The sequence below is a fragment of the Thunnus thynnus genome, chromosome 8 (assembly GCF_963924715.1).
Source record: "Thunnus thynnus chromosome 8, fThuThy2.1, whole genome shotgun sequence".
Classification (NCBI taxonomy): domain Eukaryota; kingdom Metazoa; phylum Chordata; class Actinopteri; order Scombriformes; family Scombridae; genus Thunnus; species Thunnus thynnus.
Genome location: NC_089524.1, coordinates 6,336,054 through 6,359,146, shown reverse-complemented (window position 1 = coordinate 6,359,146; position 23,093 = coordinate 6,336,054). Strand labels below are relative to the sequence as shown.

General features: G+C 39.4%; 1 protein-coding gene across 2 annotated transcripts in view; it reads right to left on the bottom strand.

Moving 5' to 3' along the window:
* LOC137187388 (1-phosphatidylinositol 4,5-bisphosphate phosphodiesterase gamma-1-like) overlaps positions 1-23,093 on the bottom strand; it is a 33,144-nt gene that overhangs the window by 2,413 nt on the left and 7,638 nt on the right. The window contains exons 2-29 of one of the 2 annotated variants that reach the window (XM_067596240.1): positions 18,590-18,739; positions 17,576-17,669; positions 15,483-15,530; positions 12,865-12,949; positions 11,979-12,059; positions 10,990-11,024; positions 10,497-10,569; positions 10,306-10,401; positions 10,097-10,215; positions 8,899-8,984; positions 8,593-8,713; positions 8,264-8,432; positions 7,818-7,937; positions 7,613-7,720; positions 7,354-7,538; positions 5,873-6,073; positions 5,647-5,766; positions 5,246-5,429; positions 4,114-4,191; positions 3,546-3,649; positions 3,372-3,468; positions 3,221-3,287; positions 2,069-2,235; positions 1,875-1,971; positions 1,549-1,773; positions 852-997; positions 595-709; positions 293-454 (exon numbers count right to left, since the gene is read on the bottom strand). In XM_067596240.1, coding sequence (XP_067452341.1) covers positions 293-454; positions 595-709; positions 852-997; positions 1,549-1,773; positions 1,875-1,971; positions 2,069-2,235; positions 3,221-3,287; positions 3,372-3,468; positions 3,546-3,649; positions 4,114-4,191; positions 5,246-5,429; positions 5,647-5,766; positions 5,873-6,073; positions 7,354-7,538; positions 7,613-7,720; positions 7,818-7,937; positions 8,264-8,432; positions 8,593-8,713; positions 8,899-8,984; positions 10,097-10,215; positions 10,306-10,401; positions 10,497-10,569; positions 10,990-11,024; positions 11,979-12,059; positions 12,865-12,949; positions 15,483-15,530; positions 17,576-17,669; positions 18,590-18,739 — 3,333 coding nt within the window. Of the gene's footprint in view, positions 1-292; positions 455-594; positions 710-851; positions 998-1,548; positions 1,774-1,874; positions 1,972-2,068; positions 2,236-3,220; positions 3,469-3,545; positions 3,650-4,113; positions 4,192-5,245; positions 5,430-5,646; positions 5,767-5,872; positions 6,074-7,353; positions 7,539-7,612; positions 7,721-7,817; positions 7,938-8,263; positions 8,433-8,592; positions 8,714-8,898; positions 8,985-10,096; positions 10,216-10,305; positions 10,402-10,496; positions 10,570-10,989; positions 11,025-11,978; positions 12,060-12,864; positions 12,950-15,482; positions 15,531-17,575; positions 17,670-18,589; positions 18,740-23,093 lie in introns of both variants that reach the window. The other variant, XM_067596239.1, reaches the window with a different exon arrangement.

Sequence of the window (23,093 nt, the reverse complement as noted above, 5' to 3'; positions counted from 1 at the left end):
TTTGACCTGCTGGTGACACAAGAGGAAGGTTCAGGGATCACCAAAGTTATGCAGATTCATCCTCTGGAAATTTCATGGCAATCAATCCAATAGTTGTTGAGATATTTCAGTTTGGACCAAAGTGGTGGACTGACCGACCGACATCCCTCGAGCCGCGCTGGGTAAAAGACTTTGTTTACATGTTCATATTTGTTGTTGGTTTGAATCTACATGCTTTTCTTTATTTTCCTGGTGAATATATGGTCGTGTGTAATGTGTAGGTTGTTTTATGACAGAATAAAACCAAACCAACCTGTTCGTAGCAGACGGACGGGGTAGGTGGCCTGGGCCAGGAAGTTAGGGTCACTGAACATGTCCTCCTCGTAGACGGTGAAGCGCAGGAAGGAGAAGGTGGGGTTGTGGATGTCAAACACAAACTGCTTCTGCACCCACACTGGATTCAGACCATTATCAGCTGGAAGAGAGTTACCACAGCGCCTGTGAAAACCTTCATCACACTGAAAGTACTCGACTCCCAGTGCACATACAACATAAACCAGTGGAGCACCGCTGAGGTTTCACACCATCATGTCCACCTGGTAGAAGCCGTCTTACCTACAACGTCTGTCTTGCATTTGCAGCAGTCATAATCAGCTCCACAGATCTCCACCTCCACGAAGGGACAGACGATGCTACGGCCGTTTTTAGGGAGATGGCGAGCCCCCACCACCTGATGGGAGAAGTGGAAGAATGTGAAAAGCAGATGCAACACTGGAAATGTCATGGATAAGCTTGACAAGACCGTCTTAACAAGATGGATCTAATCCAGGTCAGAGGTATTTTTGTTCTCTCCATGATCAACCTGACCTCACCTGTAACTGGATCGTGATCGGCTCCATGTGCAGCGTGTCCTTGTCGAAAGGGTCAAAGGTGTCGTCCCTCATGATGTCTGGCTGAGGAACGTAGCCACTCCCACCTCCGAGCATGAATAACGCCTGGTTCAGCTGCATGGGTTTATCTACAAACACACACACATTATTTACATATGTACTGAACATAATTCTTTTTCATCTCACACTTTGTTACATTTTGCACAAAGAAACTGATTCAAATGATGCTTAATGTCTTGTTAAATCTACTTACAAAGGAAACCAGGTTTCAGGTTTTTCTAATCTTTTATAGGTTGTTTTTTCCTAAAGCTGCAACTGACAATTATTTTTATTATTGATTAATTTGACTGTTATTTTCTGAGATCTACTTCCTGAAGACCAAGACAATATCAGATGCTTTATTTTGTCTGATCAACAGTTCAGAACCCAAAGATATTCAGATTACTGTTAAGACAAATAAAGCAAAAGATTCTCTGATGAGAAGCTGAAACCAGTGAATTTTTTTAGCATACTTTGTTTGAAAAATGACTGAAAAGATTATTAGATTATCAAAATAGTTGTAAATGAACTTTCTATTCATTAGCTAAAAACTGCTGGTAGTTTTTCCTCATTTTTTTCTGTGTACGTCTCATCTGATCCATCTCATTACATCGTAGAGGCCACACATTCCCATACTGACCTGGGGTCTGGAAATTGAGCGCGACCAGCTGGGAGCCGCAGAGCCACATGGGCAGCGGGTCGTAGTTGGACGAGTCTAGCCTCTGTCCTCGGGGATAAACTCTGGAAAGCTGCCGGCGGTTGTACTGCAGGAAGCGCTTCCCTCGGCCGCGCGTCGCAAACTTCTCCGCCTTTGTCTCTGGGAAGGAGGACATGTCCCGGTAACACGCTCTCTCCGTCCCGATTTCTGGAAACAGAAGCAAGATGGAGAGAAAATTAAAGGATGCAGAAAAAAAAAAACAGATAAATAGTGTAAGAAGAGAAGACGAGAGCAAGTTTGATCCTTACTGTCCTCGTTGAAGGGGACGGGACGGCAGTAAACCACAAGCTCCGACAGCTCCACCGCAATCTTCTTCCTCCTCTCCATCTGCTTCTCCTCCTGCATCTGTTACCATGGAGATAAACAAGCCATAGTGTCAATTCAGAGGTGAAAACAATATGGAATTTAGTTAGACTTGGATGCAGTATTCTGTCGCTCTGACCCGTGCATCGGCGTTCTGCGTCGCCTCTCGGATCTTGCTGACCCAGGTGGTGAGGTCCTCCAGGCTGTCGGCTGCCACGTCCAGCATCTGGACCGGGTGAGACGACAACTGCTGGGACTGGATCGTGAACACGAAGGGCCGAGAATTCTTCCCGTCTTTATGCACCACTGGAGACACAGATGGAGGGATGATGGGAGGAAGGAGGAAGTTACAGGAAGTTAGAATAGAATATGGTCAATAATGTACCTGACACTTTACTTCTTAAATTAGTATTAATTATTTTAAATGATTTTAAACCATTTTTAGTAATTTACTCCTTGTTTTATGAAGTTGCAAAGACCTGCGGCATGAATATGTGAAGGTAAGTAATCTACACACAGAACCTTTTACATGTAAATGTATAGTAGGTCCATACTGAACTACACAATGTCTTGTGTGTTATGTTTGGTCAATATATCTATGAACTTTACTCTGGTAATATCTCTGGAAGAAAATCAAAGCCAGACTATATCATTAGAAAAGTAGAAATGTGAAGTGTTTTAGATTTGAGCACAGCAGAGTGTAACTGGTTCAAACAGAATCAGATCATATGAACCATGTGTTTGCCATATGATGACCAAATTGGGTTTTGATAAATTATTGTATAGTTTTGAATTGAAGTGTTTAATTTTGCAAAGTTACTAGTGTGTGTGTGTGTGGTTGGTCGTATGAATTGTGTGTTTTGACACAATGAGCCTGTTCTCAAAATTGTGCTTAAGCAATCGTAAGTGTTTTTACTTATCGACGTATTTGATATCTGATGTTGGCTGTCATGCAAGCTGAAACAACAAATTTGGGATGAGCAAATAAAAGCCTGTTAAAAGAGATCTGCTCAACTTCAAAAACATTTTGGGGTAAAATGATTTGCCTCAACCATCAATTGTAACTCTGAGCTTTTGTGTAATTCTGTAATTAAACTCATGGAATAATGAAAACTGGTCAAATTTGCACATAGGAAGTGCAAATTAAAATGTAACTCACTGGTTGATCACACAAAAAAATATAACTGCCCCCCAAAATGTTCCTGTTACTCACAACAATAATAATAATAATAATGATAATAATAATGATAATATATCTGCTCCACTGATAAAACTAGTTCTTCAGACTCACCGACATGGCAGGTGGGAACATCGATGAAGCCCTTGAGGAACGTACCCAGAGGACTGTTCTCTGTGGACTGACACGTGACAAAAGAAACACAATGTAAAGACGCAACCGATGATCGTTTGACTTTCTGCTTCACGCCTGAATCACAACTTACCGCTTCATCGAGCTCTCTGGTGGGAGAACTGGGAACCTCCTCCACGTAGTTTGCAGGAAACCACAGCTGTTTCTTCCCTCCGTAGTCACCTCTCCACCTGAAGGCAGCACACACGGGTTAATGACAAGTCGCTCCAGTGTAGGAGACGCACAGGAAGTCACATGTGACACTCACCAGCCGCCCTCCTGCTTGTCCACGTTGAGGATGAGCGCCTGTTTGGGGAAACACAACTCGTCCTCCCTCTGAGCTCGATAGTCATACAGAGCCTTGACTGTACACTGAAACACAGCAGCAGCATTTATTCTTTTACATGTGGAAACTAAAGCACATAAAAGTACATTTACTCAAAGTTTACTGTATGTGAAGTTAAAGCACTGGTACTTTACTTCAGTATTTCCATTTTAGGAGACTCCACAGTTTGATCTGAATGTATGAAAATCCATAAAACTATAGAGGCAATGTTTTCAGCCAACACTAAAAGTAAACTACTCACTTCACTATGAGTCTTTTTACTTTTATGTCTGTAAAAATGTGAATGCAGGACGTCAACTTGGAGTATTTTTCCATTGCGCCACTGCTACTTCAGTAAACATTCTGGGAACTGCTGATGATTTCAGCAAAGTGATTGTACTAATAACTTGATTAACTGTGTTAATCATTTACTAAATTATGTAATGCATATGATAATCATTGACTAATACTGGGACAAATCCCAGAAACACTAAATGTTTGTCTGACTCACCCGAGCTGTGGGCATCTTATTGGCCTCCACGTAGAAATGAGGAGTGCGGACTTCATACAGCGCCCCGTAGTCGAGCTCCTGAGGCGATAACAGACACAACACAAAATTAGGTTTTATTTTCTCTGATTTGTCTCAAATACTTTCTCGGCGGAAATACCAGAGAGTTTAACCTCTTCAAGAGTGTTAAAACTATTAAAATGAAGAAATGCAGCAGTTCTAGTTGAACTCAAGTAAACACCGCTCAGCTGTAAAGGGTGACAAGCAAAAAAAAAGGTCATGAACCAGCGCTCTTGTTAAGTTGTGAAAATTTCTTAACAATACATTTTATCTGTTTCTCCCGTGGATCTAATATTGATAGCAAATGCAGTACATATGAAGACGGAACTTTACAAATCATGATATCTCTGCAGTCAGAGTAATCATCACTGTTTACTGCTACAGACGTTATTGCTGACTGTTTTGAAACATGCTGTAGTTTTCTTTATTTTTTAATTCTTAATTGTGTTTTTCCTACTTTCTCAGGCCACCGTTTGTCTCCATTCTGTTAATTTCACAGTGAAATTTTAAAAAAAAACAATAAACTCAGAGTCCTGAAACTTGACTGATGAAAACCATCTATACTTTTAATGTCTGTAACTTTATTCCTGCATCGTAAGTCTGCTCTGCATTATCAAGAAACAATGATGTATCTCCTAACAACTGGTTAATTTATTGATTTAATCAATCCACAAAACTAACAAATGACAATTTTGATTGTTTGCATCTTTTATCATTGACTGGTCCAACAACTGGCTTTGAGCTTTGGGAAATTATTACCTTTTTTTAGCCATTTTCTGACATTTTATAAACTGAATAAATAATTGAGGGGAAAAACATTTAGTTTAATCAATAATGACAACTAAACTCTGACAAAGATAAAAGCAGATTTGAAGTCCAGCCAGTTGACTTTCATACTGTACTGGAATGAATGGAAACCATCTGCTGCCTGGAAGGAACAACACACTGTGACTAAAGCACACCGATATGCTTCTGGAAACTGTCAGCAGTAATATGTGATTCTTAATAAAAACGGACCAAAACAAGATTAAAAAAAATAAAATGTTCCGTTTGTACTGAGCTGTGCGCGACTGACCGTGGTGCCCATCCGGTCCAGAGTATCCTCGTTGATTGGGTAGCGGAGCCTCATCTTGCGGTACAGAGGATGTTTCTCGTAGTAGCTCACCAGATCCACCAGACTCTCAAACTCTGCCGAACTGCCCAGCATGAAGAGACGCCCTTCCTGCTGGATACGACAGTGTTTGATCTTCCCCTCCGCCCTACAGACGGAGAGAGGAAGACGTTTTTCAAATTGAGCAGAAAACAGATTCACATTTTAAATTTGCCTGAATAGAAACGCAAAAAAGTTGTAAAAAAATCTTGAAATATTGCAAAAAAAAAGGAAAAAAGCTAAATGTGACACAGTAAATTTGTGCTACATTTGGACGCTACATTTGTCATCATGTGATTCTTGCGTAGCGTGCGTTGATGTTCTACCTGAAGGAGATGGCGTAGGAGTTGTGTTCGCTGCGTTTTCGCACCAAGAAAGCTCCGTCTCTTGGCACACGCATCAGCATGTGTTCAGCCTGAACACGGGACAGACTGGAATGGTACCACCTGCACAACAGAAAACTATTTCATGACAAATATCACCTGTTCAATTATTCAAATCCATAAAAGAGAAACATCTTTTCATCATCTTTGCAGATCACACGTAACTCACTCTCTGCTCTCGTGCGCGTTGGGTTGAGGCACGGGGCTGCCCAGCCTCATCTCAAACTCGTTGCAGCGCAGAGGCGTGTCTCTGTAGTGGCAGATGAGGCGGTAGAGGCTGTCGAACACCAGGTTGTCTGTCAGGTAGAAACGGGTGGAGCCGGACTCCTGACGGGAATGGATCCTGCAGTGCTGCACACGTCCGGAACGCCTAGAGGAAGGTGGGACGGTTGGAGGAAGAGGAAGGAGATGGTTGGTTGGTTTGCAGTAAGAAAGATAAAGAAGAGCAGCATGTGTTGGATTGCCGTCAACCAAATCAGTAGCTGTTTTAAGAGATTTTTTATTGGGTTATTGTTCATCTTTCTTCTCTCCAATTAAAATTTGCCTTCCAGCGTTCAAAAAAACACAACAGTCCAGTCTGATTCCAAACCACAGATACTCAAATATGTGGAGAATTCACCCAATGATGGGAAAAAAGCAACCGCCTGAGAAACTTCAAAACTTTGACACTTTGTAAAAATAAAAAAAATCAACCATAAGTGCTACAAGTATCAAAGTGAAGCCCTGAGGAGACTCTGACAAACACTGTAGGATAGAGGAAAGTCCATCAGTGATTTGATCAAATCCAAAAATCTGTTAAACAGAGCTGCAACATGATTAATCGGTTCATCATTTGGAGTTATTTTTTAAGAAAAAATGTCCAAATTCTCTGGTTCCAGCTTCTCAAATGTGAATATTTTCTGGTTTCTTTAGTTTTCTAGGATAATAAACTGAATATCTTTGGGTTGTGGACTGTTGGTCAAGATAAAATGAGACATTTGAAACATCACCTGCGTCTTTGGGATTTAATGATCAACATTTTTCACCATTTTCTGATATTTTATCGACCAAACGATTAATTGATTAATCCAAAAAAAATCTACAGATTAATCAATAATTAAAATAATTAGTAGTTGCAGCCCGACTGTAAAACAAATGAAAACTGAACTCATTTATAATTTGCTGAGAGTAATTAAAGCGTAGCACATTTTTATTTGGTTTGGAAATTGATCAAAATTGGAGCCTCTAACATGCAAAAATTTACTTTTTTGTTTCTTTTGTAGCTTAACAACAACTGTCTTTACCTTTTCTTTGTAAATGTAATTTTCCAGACAGTTTTAGATGATTTGTGTTGCATTAAATCACATTTATTCATTGTTAATAGTTTTTTATCATTAAATTACATTCTTAAAGGAGAACAAGACGTGAAGATTTCAGTTTCAGTTTGTCTCTTAATGGGAATGAAACAGTTATTGATTATGCATGAAAAAAAATTTTACGTCAAGAAATTTAGAAACAAAATTGAGCGGCCAGTATTAGTTTGTCTTGTGTGTGAACTTTTTTCATTAATGTATCCAAATTTCTGATATTGTACTGAATTATAAAATTCTTATTTTGCCCTATTTTTTTTTTTTTTACTACTTCTGATAGAAAATACACAGCGTCACTGACCAGAACGACAGGGTGTAGTCTCCAACAAATGTCTCACTCTCCCGAACCAGGAAGGTGCCGTCTTTGGCTCCGCCCTCGCAGTACTCCTGCAGGAGCTTCTCCGCCACCTGACGCCCGTCGCGACCTCCGCCCAGCTTCCCGTGAAACCAGCGCTCGGCACAGTGCTGCTCGTTGTTGTTACACTCCTGACAGATTTACAAGAAGAGTGATCAGCGTCATCTTTACCTGATCAGGATTATCATCATCATCATCTCCCTACCTCTTTTCCTTCATCGTCCTCCTCTTCATCAGTCGTCTGGTAGTGAGATGTCTCCTCTGAGTAGTAGATCTTATTACTGGTCAGGACAAAATAGTGTGGAGTCCATGTCTGTAAACACACACACACACACACACACACACACATTTCAGTGCTTTTGTTTCAAAGTGTTTTGCGTTATCAATCACACGTGCACCCGCACACTCACGTGATCGATGGGGTCTTCGAGGTAAAGGATGCCGTTCTTCAGCGAGTTGCTGATGTCGTTTTCAGAGTAGCTTGCGGACGTCACCTCTTCATACAGAGTTCCTTCCACCAGTTTCTTGTGCTATGACAAGTGAGAAAACATGAGACACAACGCTCTACGACGCAGACGGCTTCACAGTTTGATCATCAGGATAATAGAGGCATCATTTTAATCTCTTTATTTTATTAAATTAATTAATACCAGACAATATATAACGTAAAGATCCCCTCCAGACATGTTGTAAGATGTATATAAAATACTTTGAATAATAATCTGTGTTTTTCCACAAAAAGTTCAATTATCTTCAATTATCTTCAAGTTTCCACATCACACTTGTATTCATATTAAATATGAATATATACATATATATGAATTGTGATGCATCATAAGTACATTTGTCTGTTTACCTTGATGAGGATCTTCCTGCGGAGCTGGTACGGCGAGGGAAGCTCCTCTGCGTTGTTGTCGACCGGCTTGGTGAGCAGCAGATCTCCGAACACCTTCTTGAAGTGTGTGGCCATGTTCCTCTGCTGAACCACGCTGCAGTGATCCTCGATGGACAGAATCACAGGATACCTGCACATAGAGCGTGTTGGTGGACGTTTAAGTTTTTCTTCTTTTCTGCTACTTTTTAATCCATCAATTTTAGCTTCTTACCACACTGAAGTATACAGATGGATCATATGTTAACTACACATTACAGATTTTGCGTTAATAAACCTCATAATTCACTTACTCAGATGTGACAAAGGCGTGTTCTTTAATAGTGTGTAGCACATCCAGGAATTTGATTTTAGAGGTTAAGGTGTGTCCATGGTAGATGATCGGCAGGTCGTCAGGTCCGTCCCAGCAGTCCACTACGATCAGATCACAAAGCACAGATTTTGGTAAAAGCCTTTAAACTCTGGACTGTGTCATAGATAGAAAACACCAGACTGAAACCTCCGTATGTGGCCAACTTCACTGTAATATCTCCAACAGATTGCTCAAAGCCACCGTTAAAATTTCTCGTGAGTCAAAACGAAACGTCAGAGACTCTTACGTTCAATGCAGCGGCAGCCCATCCTCAGACAGCGAGCGTAGGCTTCTAGAGATGATTCACTGGAAAACTGGTCACCTGTCAGGTAGCTGACAAAACAAGAACATGAAAACTAGTTCATTAATTATCTAAAGGAATATTTTCAATTAGGTTATTTGCTGTCTTATTATTTTTGCTAATTAATGACTTAAAATGATTCATTGATCCGGTCAAAATTGTTGAATTTTCTGTTGATATGATCATATAATTGCTCATCGTTTTTAGAACTTCATTCAATACAAGAAGCTGAACACGTTACAGGGTGAAAAACCTCTCACATAAAGAAAACCATCAACTATAAAACTGTCTTATTTATATACTTTTTCATAAAGAAAGCAGTGAGAAAATATGAGAGTTAGCTTGGTTTTGTTGAGTTACTAAAGTATATGTAGCTGCTACCTGCAGCCCAGCTGTTAATGATCATTAATGTTTAAGCCAAGTGTGTAATATTTAACTTATAAACATGAGGCTTATAAATTAGGCTGAGCTACACGTCAATACTGATGCACAGAGAGGAAACTGGTATCAATCTTTTCATCTGAAGCTGAGCGGTTTTATGACTCTTGTACTTTGTGTTACTTCACACTACAGGTTTATTCTCACACTGTATGAATCAATTTACTAGACATGTCGTGGAGCTCAGACTGAAAGTTACCACAGAAACCGCGGTCGGTTTTGTCATCCAGTGATAATTCCAGTAAAGTTTATTCAAACCGAACAACTGCAACCTCAACAATGTTGACGATAAATCAATTTTGACAGCAAAGCAGCATTTACTTCGTGTAAGAAAAGAAGAAAAATATGGAGCCGCGGAGGGCTGGAGGTCAGATGATTCGTCTGTTCTGAAGTGTTTTATATCACAGCAGCTTCAGTCAAGACTACAGTTTTAGCCACAATATGTAAGATTCAGACTCCAGACAGCCGAATGAAATCTGTCTGACACACCAGAGATCCAACCGATCATCCGAGAGCCAGATCACTGATTGTTTAGGCGGTTCATCAGGCATTGTGACGTCTAACTGCACGTCAAACGACTGATCTGGGAGAAATTTGGGCCGAACGAGCAAATTCTCCAAGATGTGTATGAATATGCAACTCACAGATCTGACATCTTTACATGAGGATCAATGTGTCTATTTTGGTCTGAACATCAGAGACGTACGTGTTGTGTGAGGAAGAGATCCAGTACTGTGACAACGGCCTTTTCATGTCATCGGAGACGACAGGTGCGAGTCGAGGGTCACACACAGAATTCTCTTTAGAGAACAGGAAGGTCAGGAACTAGAAAGTGAAAAAAAAAGCAGAATGTAAAGTGGTGGAAAGCGAACAGTCTATTTCAGCCTTTGTGCACATCATTGTGTATTTCGTCACCTCATCGAGTTGCAGCATCGGCTCTGGCTGTGGTCCACCCCTCATGTACCCCATGAGGAACTCCCTGACACGACTCAAATCTGACGCCCAGGACTCCTGAGACGAGTCGGATAAAGAAATGAGTCAGAAGGCAGTTTGGAGAACAAACGCTTTTCTGTGTCGTGCTGAGGAGCTCTAAATTTTCTTTGTACCTTTTGGTCCATCTGTAAAAACTTCTGGAAGTCATAGAGGGAGATCTGACAAAGCTCCGGTCTGTCCACATTCCTGAAAACAACAATTTTCAAAATGTCAAAATTGGAACAAGGAGTGAAAATTAGAAAAGTACAGGTGAAGTGAATGAGAAAGGAGATATGATACATTAACATACAAATGTCTCTCTGGCAACTTACCTTTATTACTCTACCTATGCCAGCTCTAATTATGTCATTTTTTAAGTTAATGTCCCATAACGTTGAGAGAATGTTTAACATTCTTACAGCCAAGAACAAAAAACAGTAAAATACCATTTACATGGCAGAAACTTCTCTTCTCTGAAAGCCAAAACCTTTCTTGGGACACTGATAAACAGTCTGTTTTCAAGAGAAACTGGACAGGTAGAAGGAACGAAGGAGGAATGTGAAGACAAAGGGAGACTGGAGACTGAGGAAGAGGACGACCGGTGAAGGTGAAGGTGGAGGGACTCACCGCAGAGGGAAGGAGAGCTCCAGCTGCTCAATAATCTGGGGAACAAAAGGGGAGGAACAAGGTGACGGACAGGTGGGAGGGAGCCAGGTGAAGCATAAACAGTAGAGGACAAAGTGAGCGTGGTGTGTTGTGTGCGAGCGCAGAGGCGGAAAGTAACAAAACACTGGTACATTTACTCAAATACTGGACTCAAGTGCGATTTTAAAGGTGGGGTTTTAGTTGAGTATTTCCATTTCTGGGAAGCTTTCTGCTTCTACTGCACTATATTTATCTGATGGATGGAGTAACTGGTTATATTGCAGATAAAGATTTTATATTCACTGTGAGGAACTCTTCTAAAATAAGGCTAAATCTCCAACATGTCAACTTTGAAGGGAAACAGTGACATTTAGACAGTTTTCAGAAGAGCTTGTAATCCTTCGAATGAGCTGAATATCTAATTTGGTGATTGAAACTGTAACACATAGCAGAGAGCAATATGACAATCTATACTGTGAGATGTTAGAAATGTATTAACTATTTTGTGGTAGTTGTCCCTTTAACATCTCTGGTTGTATTCGGCCATTGCAGGCAGTGTTGTAAATTAATTAGACTGTTTTCTAGCAATATTCGATTTATATTAGTGTAAAAAACATGTACAGCATCACAATTTAAGCACTAATGTGATGCAGTATCTTGACTTTTTGCATATTTAATTGACTGGATAAGCAAAACCAGACATTTTTATCTTGTTTTTTAATCTATAAGTAGAAATATACTAAATCTCAATATATAAAGATATTAAGTTACATTTTAGTGAGAGTAGATTTTATTCATATCACAGTCCCCTCATACTACCAGTGAATGCATCAATCATTTAATTGTTCATGGTAATGGAGTATTTTTTTTTTGCGTTGTGGTATTGTGTATTTTTAAATAAGTATTTGAGTATTTCTTCCACCGCTGTGAGATTGTGTGTTTTTGTGTGAAAACCCAATATAGATACTGACACTCTTCTGTGCGTCAAACATCAGCGTCCTGTAGAGCTGTGCAAAGTTGGGATACGACAGATCACACCTGGCCTCCACCTCCTGTACAAACAAGGAGAAGGTGAATGAGTTTATTTGTCTGACAAATATCAAATAGAGCGAATCGGTGGCCTTTACAGGGCCAAAATACTCCCAAAATCACAAGATATACACCTGGGAATATGGAAAGAAATCCTTTACGCTTTCTGCTCCAAAAAGGATTAATGAGTCTGATCTCTGGCAGAAAAACAAAAGTGTAAATTATGTGTCAAAATGTTACTTGTCTGTGTTCTTAGTGTTGTCATTAGTTGTTACTTCATCTGTTGCTTCATTTTGTTTTATCTGAAACTTTTTATGCTGCCATTTTGGAAATGAGGTTTTCAACCTTGATAGGATTTAACTGGGTAAAATAAATAAACAAACAAACAAACACAATGGTTCTGAGACAAAATTTCAAATAAGATAAGAAAATACTGAAATAATACAAATAAAGAAATAATAAAATTTAACAAAAGGGTAAAAAAATGGAAGAAAACAGGAAAGGAAATTCAAAATGAGATCTGCCTCCACAGACAGGAGGCAAAGGTGGACAATGCCAATAATATTAAGAGGGCTGATAAAAGTAAGTACAAAGAATGAGTCAGTGACAGACTGCAACAAATGAATTCATGTCTGTAAAATGTCAGAAAATAGTTAAAAAGCTTTGAAACTGTTAAACCAGCAGTGCAAAAGCAAAATATATTCACTTTACAAACTGAAAAACTGCAAATCCTTGACATTTGAGAAACTGGAACCAGTGAAGGTTTGTTATTTTTGTTCTATAAATACATTGATTTGACTCAATATGAGACTTGTTATGTATTCTGACCTGTAGTTTGTCTTTGAGGAAGCGCATGTTGGGGACTCTGTAGTTGATCTGAGGCAGCAGAGCTTTCACATCCTTCACTGTGATGCTAGAAAAGAAAAAGAGAAGTACTTTAAAAGCCTTAAACATACTTTAGGAGAGTTTATCTGAACACTCAGTGATAGACTTGAATAAGTCATGAAAACACTGGTCTTTTCACCAGGAGATGGCGCTGCATTGATTGAAGAGCTGATGTCAATGTTAAGATTCTGCATTTTCAAACTGAATGAAGATATTTAAAAGGTTTGAATGTGTTTGGATCAGTAACAATGTTTGGGTTAGATTAGGTTAAAGTCAGACAGATTTACAGCCTCTTCTGTCTCATCCTGGAAAGGATTACTCCTGTTATTCTGTAATTTAACTATTGTAAACACATCCCCATGAAAAAGACAAAAATCAACAATGTGTTTGCTTCCCATCAAAGACATAAATCTCTGACAACAGTTCACAAATATCTAGTTTCATTTTTATAATGGGATCAGCAGGCCACTGTGGTTTTAAGCAAACATCACTCAAACAGGAGTGAATAGTGCATTTGTTGGGGACTATTTTCAGCAGCGGATTAATCCACATTCGGTGATCTGGTGCTCATGGTAATAAAGGAACATGTCACCCAGTGCAGCAGTGTGGCTCATTTATGTGTTTTTAATAGTTTTTGGACAATAACGGAGCTCTACGGCACAGAATAAGATAAATCAGGCTTTAAATAGACACAATACTTACTTAGATCGTTTCACTGGTGGTTTTGGTTTTTTCATGAGATTTGTTGAAAATAAGGAAGAAACAGCATGTAGCCCTAAATAATCCCTAAAAGATATTAAACATTTTAGAGTGACAAATGAAAACATTTTGACATGATGTTTGCTTTACTTGTGCATTTGATTGGTTTTGTGTTTTAAATGATTGTAGCTTTACAGTAAAATCATGAGTGCACCAAATTGCCTCTTCCAGGATAGCAGTGCTTGTCAAATCTATTAAAAAAACAAATTATTCCATAAAACTCCCAGGAATCAACTGCAACAAGTTATCTGCAGAAACACTCTTTTATTACTAAAACTAGAAATACCGACTCGCCAACCAGTCAGACTCATTTTGTAGTGAAGACTTTGAAGGAATTTAATAAAAGGTATTAAGTGTATTTTCCTTGTATGTGTTCACATGTTTGACCAATTAAGCTGATTCTGATAGAACACAAAGTTATAGCCATGACACTAAACAAAACTCCAGATATGGATGTTGAAATCCCCTCCAGGCTTTCCTGAGATATCGTGTTCAAGAGAGAATGGGACGGACGTTAAGTCACAGTGACCTTGACTTTTGACCAACCAAAATCTAATCAGTTCATCCTCGAGTCCAAGTGGATGTTTGTGCCAAATTGGAAGAAATTCCCTGAAGGCGTTCCTGAATTATCGCGTTCACGAGAGAATGGGATTGACATGACATCACCTCCGACTATGCCTGCCGCCGCTGCGGAGGCATTTAAAAACAACATGGTGGCTTTTTCAAAAGCTTCTGACTTGGTTATGACAAATATATCATGTTGTGCTTAAAAAAGCTCATCCTTGCTCTTAGAAACAATAGTTGACAAAAGAATCTCACCACAAGGTGCATTTAGTAGCCGTTAAAGAGCTTTCGATCATATCCCTTGATCTTCATTATCAGACAGTTTTCCAAGTTGTCATGAAACTGTAGAGGATTCATATTTCAAATATGATTTTAAAGCCAGCACAGAGTCCTTAAAGTGGTCAGAAGAAATGGAAATTTAAATCTCTACAACCTCTACGGGAAACTGGGAAAACTCAATGTGCTGATGAAGATCATGTGATATTATTGAAAGCTCCAAAACAGCTAATAAACGGATCTTATGGTTGAAATTATTATGTTAAGTGTTAAGCTCGATTCACATCAGTAGAAGCATCTTTGCACACGAGTTGCTGCAGCTGCTGATGTTTTTTAAGCTGTGTTTTTTTCCGGAGGCAGATGCCACATGGATAATCACTTCTGCTGATTAATAAAACACATGAACCATCAGCCTTCGGTAACAGATGAGGAAGGAAGAGAAAAAGCAGGTAGTAGGAAAAAAAAAATAAACTCAGGTCGGCGCATGAAGGCAGAGAGGATCTTTTGAGGTCAACTATCGCTGTCGTTGGCACGTCTGACCTGCCTCTCCTCCCACTTCCCTCTGTCTAGCTACTGTTACTGTTACTATTTTCACAGGAGACAGGAAGTTGCCCTCTCCCACCCCATCGCATCACTTCCTGCTCCTTATCAGGCGGTGGCAGGCTGTTTGTCCTGGAGCGGCTTCCACCCAAACAGAAGCCCGGACTTATTAATGCGAGCACGAGAGAATAAAAGATGAAGAAAAGTGTGAGCGTGTGATATGTTAGAGGTTCAGGGTGTGGAGGTTGAGGTCAGAGTGGATCCCTCACAGCGCTGTAACACGCTCTTTGATGACATCTGGATCTGGTTTCTTCTTCTTCACAGTCCCACCTGCTGCGATACGCTGGCCGATGAGCATCCATCACAGACTCCCTGTAAAAGGCTACGATTGGGTGTTGATGTGTTTGTGGCGGGTCACCTACCTGCCCTCGTGGTTCCTGTCCATGACTTCAAACTGTTTCCTCAGCCACCTACAGCGGGAGGGACGGAGAGAAAGACAAACACAAGACTGAAAGAGCAAATATTACAAGAATTAAAGTGAAGAGAAAAGAAAACACAAACCCTCGAGGGGTTAAAAACGCAGCCAAAAATGCTTGATTTTGCAGCAGCTTTTCTAAATTGCAGTAAAATTGCAGGAAATGGGAAATTAATGTGATTATTTTTAAACTACTACCAATGAAGAGTTATATGTAAACACCTCCTTCAATAAAAAGCATACTGCATATCACAGAACCAACTCAGCTGTTTTGGCCATTTCATGCGTAAAAAATGCAGTAATTTAGCAAAATTGCAAATGTTCTCTCTTGCAAATATTGCTGAGATTTCTTGAATTTGAGTGATTTATTGCGATCGTTAAATTGCAATTTCCTGGAGGGACTGAAGAGAAGAAATTTTAGTTTCATTTATTTTGCTGCAATGCAAACATACAATAATGTTCTCTACTGGATTTTTTGGCCCAACTGATGACGTGTTGCTAATATCACGTTTATGTCATCAGTTGGTAAACTGGGATTTTTCTAAAAGCTGCGATGTGAGATGTTATGAAAACCAAGCAAACATGGAAACTACATGTCAGCCAAAGTCCGTTGTGAAATGTAATCAAACCCACATTTAATGGATGTAACATTATTTTGCACGACATTTTAAACCCTAAAACGACCAACTCAGTTATCGTACAACCTTCCTGAGTTGTCCGATGAGTTTCTGATCCTTCCCATCAATCCGACATAGTGGCACGTAGCATATAAGTCCTTAGTTACTGTTGCTATGGTTGCCACGCTTTTCTATTTTCGCTCAGCACATGCATTTTACAATAACAGTGTCAGATTTTGCTCCCTTCTGGCAGTGAGAGTAAATAGTGGTCACCTGGGTGTAACTTCCTCGTCACTACTGTTGCGGCTGTGAAATTGTGGATAAACTGTTTTGAGCATCACAACTCCCAAGAAATGACTTATTTCACTATCAGAATTTGATCCATTTGGTCCGACAACATTTGGAAAGTCTAGAAGAGCCGCACAATTAAATTATTTTATCCCTCAAGTTAGTGGAGAGCTAACCTGAAGTTAGCTAGCTTGTTCAGCGGAAGTCTCTGGAGCACATGCTCTATCGGCGCCCTTCAGCTCTGGCAAACCAATCATTGCTGGTTGACGTAAAACGCATCACTACTGGTGCACCAGTGCGGGAATGTCACCACAGACACCAGATTAAAAACTCCATATACTGTGAAATACAGAGGGATTTACCTGGTAGTGATAGGCTTAATCAGCATTGTGTGAACTCATTGAGCTTGAATGTTACAAACATTCATTCATATATAAAATTCCTGCACTGAAGCTTTAAGGAGCAAAGTTGCAGGTAGTGAGTCTGAGTTTGAAACGGGCCTTTCTGTGGGTGTCAGCTCATGAATCCACTCCCCAAACAGTTTACACAACTTCATAAACAGACAAAATTAGCAATTTTCATTTCCTCTGACAGTTTCTAAACATATACCGGCTCACATTATGTCGACAACAAAACTCTGTCTTTCTCCTACTCATCTTCACAACCTCTCTCTGTTCTCCTGTGCTCACCACAGAAGCCAAAAGCCGCCTCCGCATATTCATCTCGAGTAAATATTTTCATCCCAAAACAAATATTTGTCCTCTCTTTCGACCAGCGACTCCCTTTCCCATCCAGTTTCTTACTTCTTCTAATGCAACCAGATATCACCTCATCACACACACACACAGGAAAGTGTTAAGAGCATTAAAAACAAACACACAAGTGAACATTTCAGTGAAGTACATGACTTAAAACTAACTACACTTTTAATTTTGAAAATATGAACTGAAAAGTCCAGCTTCATTTCATTATGGATAGATAAAGGAATACTCTACTTAAGATAGATTTTAATCCATTTTTTAGTTTATTTAAGTTTTCTTACTCTTTCCTTGTTCTGACTCAAGAAGGCGTTTGATAAATTTCAAGCCATTTTTGGACATAAATACACAGAACAGTCGTAGACATCAGCACACACCTGTCTATCTGCTGTGGTGCAGGTGCTCTCTGAGTATCAGTCATCAGCCAGTTGAGACCAGTGATCCACATGTTGACCTCCTCTTCACTAAAGGCTGCAAAAACACAGAAGGACGACACACACAAAGAAAAATCTGAAAGTGTCTCTGGAGACTTCTTGTCCTCCAAATTTCAGTTTGCAAGTTTAGCAGACAAGCAGCTTGAATTAATGTTTATGTAAAAGTTCTTTTAAAGGCTAATTGTAGTTTATTACTTATAACTTTGGTCTTATGCTTGTAGTTTTGTCCATCATTTTTATAAGTTATGATCTGGTCAAACGGGGCATCAAACACAAGCAGGTTGTCAGAGTTTAAAGTTTGTGTTATAATTTCATTGTTATTCAAAATGTGTTTGTCTAACCTTGTTAGACAAACACATTCCAACCTGTCAGATCTTCTGACTGCTCGTTATTCTTGTTACCGTGACGGTTAAGTGTTCCAAGATGTGGCCAAAATTGCAAACATAAGACCTGATAAACCAGGTTTATACTTTCAATAAAAGCGTGTTTCTAAAAAGAGGCTCAATCAAACAACACATAGACTGCACCGATTTTATATCCTGTGGAGTTTCTGACTTCTAGAAGTGCTGTGGAGCAGTTTATCTATGAGTGAGTCGCCATTTAGTTTGTAGCAGGGATGCAGGTGATGCCATACACAGTCCTGCCAATGGTTTCACACTATTCCACTGATCTACAGGTGGCTGTAACGCACCAAGAAATGCAGCGATGTGCCAACAAAGGCAGTGAAGAAGAAGACTACAATCTTGTAAACACTCATGTAAACAATGCAGGATTTAAAATTAATTAAAAATGAGATTTACAAATGTTTTTATGAGGAAGAAAAAGCTTTTTATGTTTACAAGAAAACTCCACATGGCACCTTTAACTGATCACATAATAACTGAGTGTAACTTCTAGTACTGCAGAGGACTGTGAGCACACACACACACACACACACACACATATACACACACTGACCAGCAACACTGAGCGTCCTGAGGCGAAACTCCAGGCCGTAGAGCACAATGAAGCAGAGGGCGGAGTCCAGTTTACGAGCCTCCTCCGGGTAGCGCTCAAAATCGCGGGAGCCCTTTCCCAACCGCAGCTCCCGGATTTCTCGTATGTCAACTGGAGGAGGGAGAGAGGAAGGAAGGATAGTGTTGCATGAACACAAATATGCACAACCATAAATCACAGTATGGCACGTTGTTCATTTCCGTGCCAAACACACAGAAATCTGCTGCTGGAGAGTTGAACAAATGTAGTGTGTGTGTGTGTGTGTGTGTGTGTGTGTGAGAGAGAGAGTCCAGAAAACCCCAAAACAGATGCACAAACATTTCAGCTGTCGGAAGCAGGACGCTCTAAATGTCTGCAGCAGCCACACAAACACACAGTGTCAACTCTGCAGCCAAAGGTCATTTTTCCAATTTTACTCCACATTCCGATCAAACCTTTAATTTTATGCCTTAAAGGCGACTTCAAACTTTCATTCAGTAATAAACAAGCCCTAAAAAGACCAAAGTGAAGCCCTAAATGTTGCTTTCACTCATTAATTTGCTCTTTTTTTTAAATAATTTATAGTTTTATTAACATAATTGAATGTTTATATAAGTAGCTTTCCCCTTAAACTTCAAAATAAAGGCTCATTTGAGGCGGAACAGGGAGTTTAAATGAAGGGTTTGTGTTCAGATTACGGGATGATTAAGGTGTTTTTAGGGGATGTTTGTTTGATTGATTAGGTTTGGCATTTGTTTACCTCTTTGAAAACTGGTTTTGTCACCATTACATGGAATCATTTCTAGATTTCATGCACAAATTCAGCTCTTAGCTGTCATTATCAGTTAGTTTGAAGTTTACAGCCACTTTTCTTATTCTGCACGTGTAGAAATATAGATCCAAATTTCTTTTTTTTTGTCAAACACTCATAATATATTGAAAATTATGCAAGAATATTTTTTGTGTCAAGATTCTACATTTAAACCAAACAGCTCAGCATTTAGACTCAAATAACTTTTAAAAAACAGGAATCTGCACTTTTGTTTTACTAATTTTATTGAATAAATTAGTCATAAACTTGCAATTAAAGGGAAATCTGAGGCATTAAATTCAGATATTTGAGGGACTGGAAGTTACTTGTGGACTGATTATTAAAATAATAAAGTTAATCCTAAATCTTAATATTAGGGAGTATGTATATAGATTATTGGATGATTTAAGCTTTTTATCTTTTTTTTTTCCAGGAATGTTTTTCTGACTCATTGGGTTTGTCTACAGTTTATCACTAATACATGACAGCATTTTGTAATTTCCAGCACAATTTCAGCTCTAACTTTGCTTTATCCTTTTGGCCGAAGCTCCGCAGCCACGTCTGCTAAATGAAAATTTGCATTCTGCAATTGTAGAAATATGAATCCAAGTTGTTGTTTTTTTTCATGTCAAACAATAGTCTGAATATCTAAAATCATACAAGTGCAAGAAGCTTGATTCACACATTTTGAGATAACAGCTGTTTCTACTTTTACATTTAAAAAAAGATTAAAATCTGCACTCGTGGAAGGTTTTATGCACTAATTTGTACCTGTTCTAATTCATAAAAATAAAAAGAATGAACAGTCAGAATATGTTGCATCAGGAGGGTTAACGAGTCGGCCAACCAGACCGCAGAGTATGATGTAAACTCTGGACTCCACTTTGACACTTGCAGCCGTTGACACACCCACAAAGAAAACCCCGGCTCATTGACATAGCAGATGTCTTGTGCAAACACACATAAACACACAGACCTACTATGTAACACACACACACACACACACACACACACACAGAGCTTGGATGCTATTTGTCATCTTAGAGGAGCTTCAACTAAAAGAAAAACAGGAATAAAGTAGAAAGAATAGAGAAATCCAAACAGCTTTTTTTCCCCCCCATTTAGTATCAAAACTTCCCACTAGGATAAAGTTATCTGTCCAACAGGTAGAAAACACAGGAAAGGAACAATCTAAGCCTGTTATTGCTCTTTATTGAGCCACAGCGAGGCGTCCTCAGCAGGTTGGATATAATACTGAATCAAACAGCTCAGAGGAGAAATCTGGTTCCTATCTGAGCCTCCTGCATGTGGAGATGACAGGGAGCACGCTTGGCATGAGATTAAGAGAAAAACTCAGCGATCCTCAGATGGAAACCATCCATACTTTACTGAGAGGAGGTTCAGTGTTAGAAGAAGCAGCAGCAGCACACATAACTGACCTTGTAACACAGAAGTTCAAACTAGTGGTTTTTATAAATAATCAATTAATCATTTACTAATACTTTACAGATCAGATAGAAGCCTGATCATTGAGTTGACACGGATCTGTTTGGCAGTTTATCCTCCGCCAGCATGAAACTTGCTTTGTCATTTTAGCTAGTGCTTTAAATAAGTCAACAAACCCCAATGAAAAGGCCAAAAATAAAAATAAATTGATCTGCTAACAAGTATTATCTCTGCTAAATCTTATTCTTTTGTGTCACAGAGCTCCATTATTGTCCAAAAACACATCGATGAGCCACATCACTGCACCGGGTGACATGTTGCTTCATTACCACGAACACAAACACTGTAGTTTGACTCAATCCCACAGACACTGTCCTGCTGCCAGAAATACTCAATAGAAACACCAAATGGATTCATCCACAGCTGAAAATAGTCCCCCCCCCCCAAAAATGCACTATTTCCTCCTGTTTAAAATAACATTTACCAAAAACTACAGTGTCCACCTCTTTTAGGAAATTACTGAGCCTTTTTAAGCCTTTCTTTTATTGCTCTTTGAATGAGATTCGTTGACAATAAGAAAAAAAAATTACACGAGACATTTTAGGCTCTAACATTGATCCACATTTTCCAAACAAGTAATTGATTACTCTAGAAAATAACAGACAGATTAGTCAATAAGGAAATAATCAGTAGTTGCAGCCCTTGAATTGATGATGTAAGTTGGAACCGTTATGATTTATTAATAATGTGCTAACATTTATAACTGCTGGGAAATGATCATTAAGTGTTCCACGTGTATATTTAATGCTGGTTATCAGATCATTTCAAATGATACTCAGCTCTAATATAACCATTAATTATAACTCACAAATCTTTTATACACGGCGGCTTATTAGAAAGCAGTTCCCTTTACTTTCTACAGCGTTTTTCATAAGTTACAAAGAGCTGCACGCTCAGAGAAAACTAGACTCCAAGTTGATTTTCTTTCCAAGCGAATATTAAAAATATCCTCCAAAACCTGGTATTTGTTTTCCTCTGGTCTTTCCCTTTATTACTTCCTGCCATTTAGTCTGGACGTTGGACAATAAGGCAAACAGGCACGCAGCTCGCCAAATGTTACACTTCGCTCACCATGACTGCTTTAACACACCCTCTGCACTGCACACTACATAGACACAGATAGATAAGGAGAGTACAAAAAGCACACACACACATGCACGCATAGTATAATTCCTCCCACTGCGGCCTTTAATCCTGGTCCAGGCTGTAAACATGGTTGTGATAAAGACACACACATACTTCGGAGAACGCCTCTCTGATGTAAATTTTGATAAACGCAACAGGAAAGGAGAGGTGAGGGGAATCACACGGTGGGCCAACTGGAGATACATCAGAGTAGAAGAAACTGTCAAAAGCCTCCTAGAAATAAAACTGCAAAGAAAACAAGCATCACATCATTTTATATTTCAACAAAGAAGCTCATAAACCGCGTCTTTCTTTCTTTTTTCCCCCGGGGCCGACCAGCTGTCAGCGCTACGCAGACACCGCTCGGACTGAATGAGAGTTCCTGAACGCACCACAAGTTATGTGCACTGCTGACCTGAAACCACCAGCCGTTGATAATTGCTGCTTATTTCCAGTGAAACAAACTGTTCCTGGTACAGCTGGTGACATCACTCCCTGCCAGATGGCAGAAGGCTACTCTGACATTATAAAGATGGGAGTAAGGAGTGAAAAATAAGAAAGAAATAAGGTTAAAAGATGAATGAATGGATAGATGAGGAAATAAAAGATGCTAATAAACAGGCAGGGTGGAGTTAGAGAGTCTGGAAGTTGGGTTCAGCAGTTAGGATTGACTGTAAACCTGGATTAATGTCAGCTCTACTGCTCAAAACTTCTAAAGTACAATTAAACTCTTTATTGATGAGCTGATAGATTCAACAGTGGCTGCATAATTTGGCTACACGGAAGTTTAACCCGACCAGGTTTAATGAAAATTCTTAGTCTTTAAAGGATGATATCAAACTATGATCATCACCATTTCTGTCCTGGTTTGGAGATAACTGGTTACTGCTGGTAACTGCAAGTGAGTTTTAGTAAATATTTGAGTCTGGTTCAAAGTTTGTATGGACCACCAGGGGCAGCAAACACAGCTAGAACAGTTACGCTGCAAGAAATGTGACAAAAAAACAGCAGGCTGAGAGGATTCATTCTGATTTAATGGCTTCT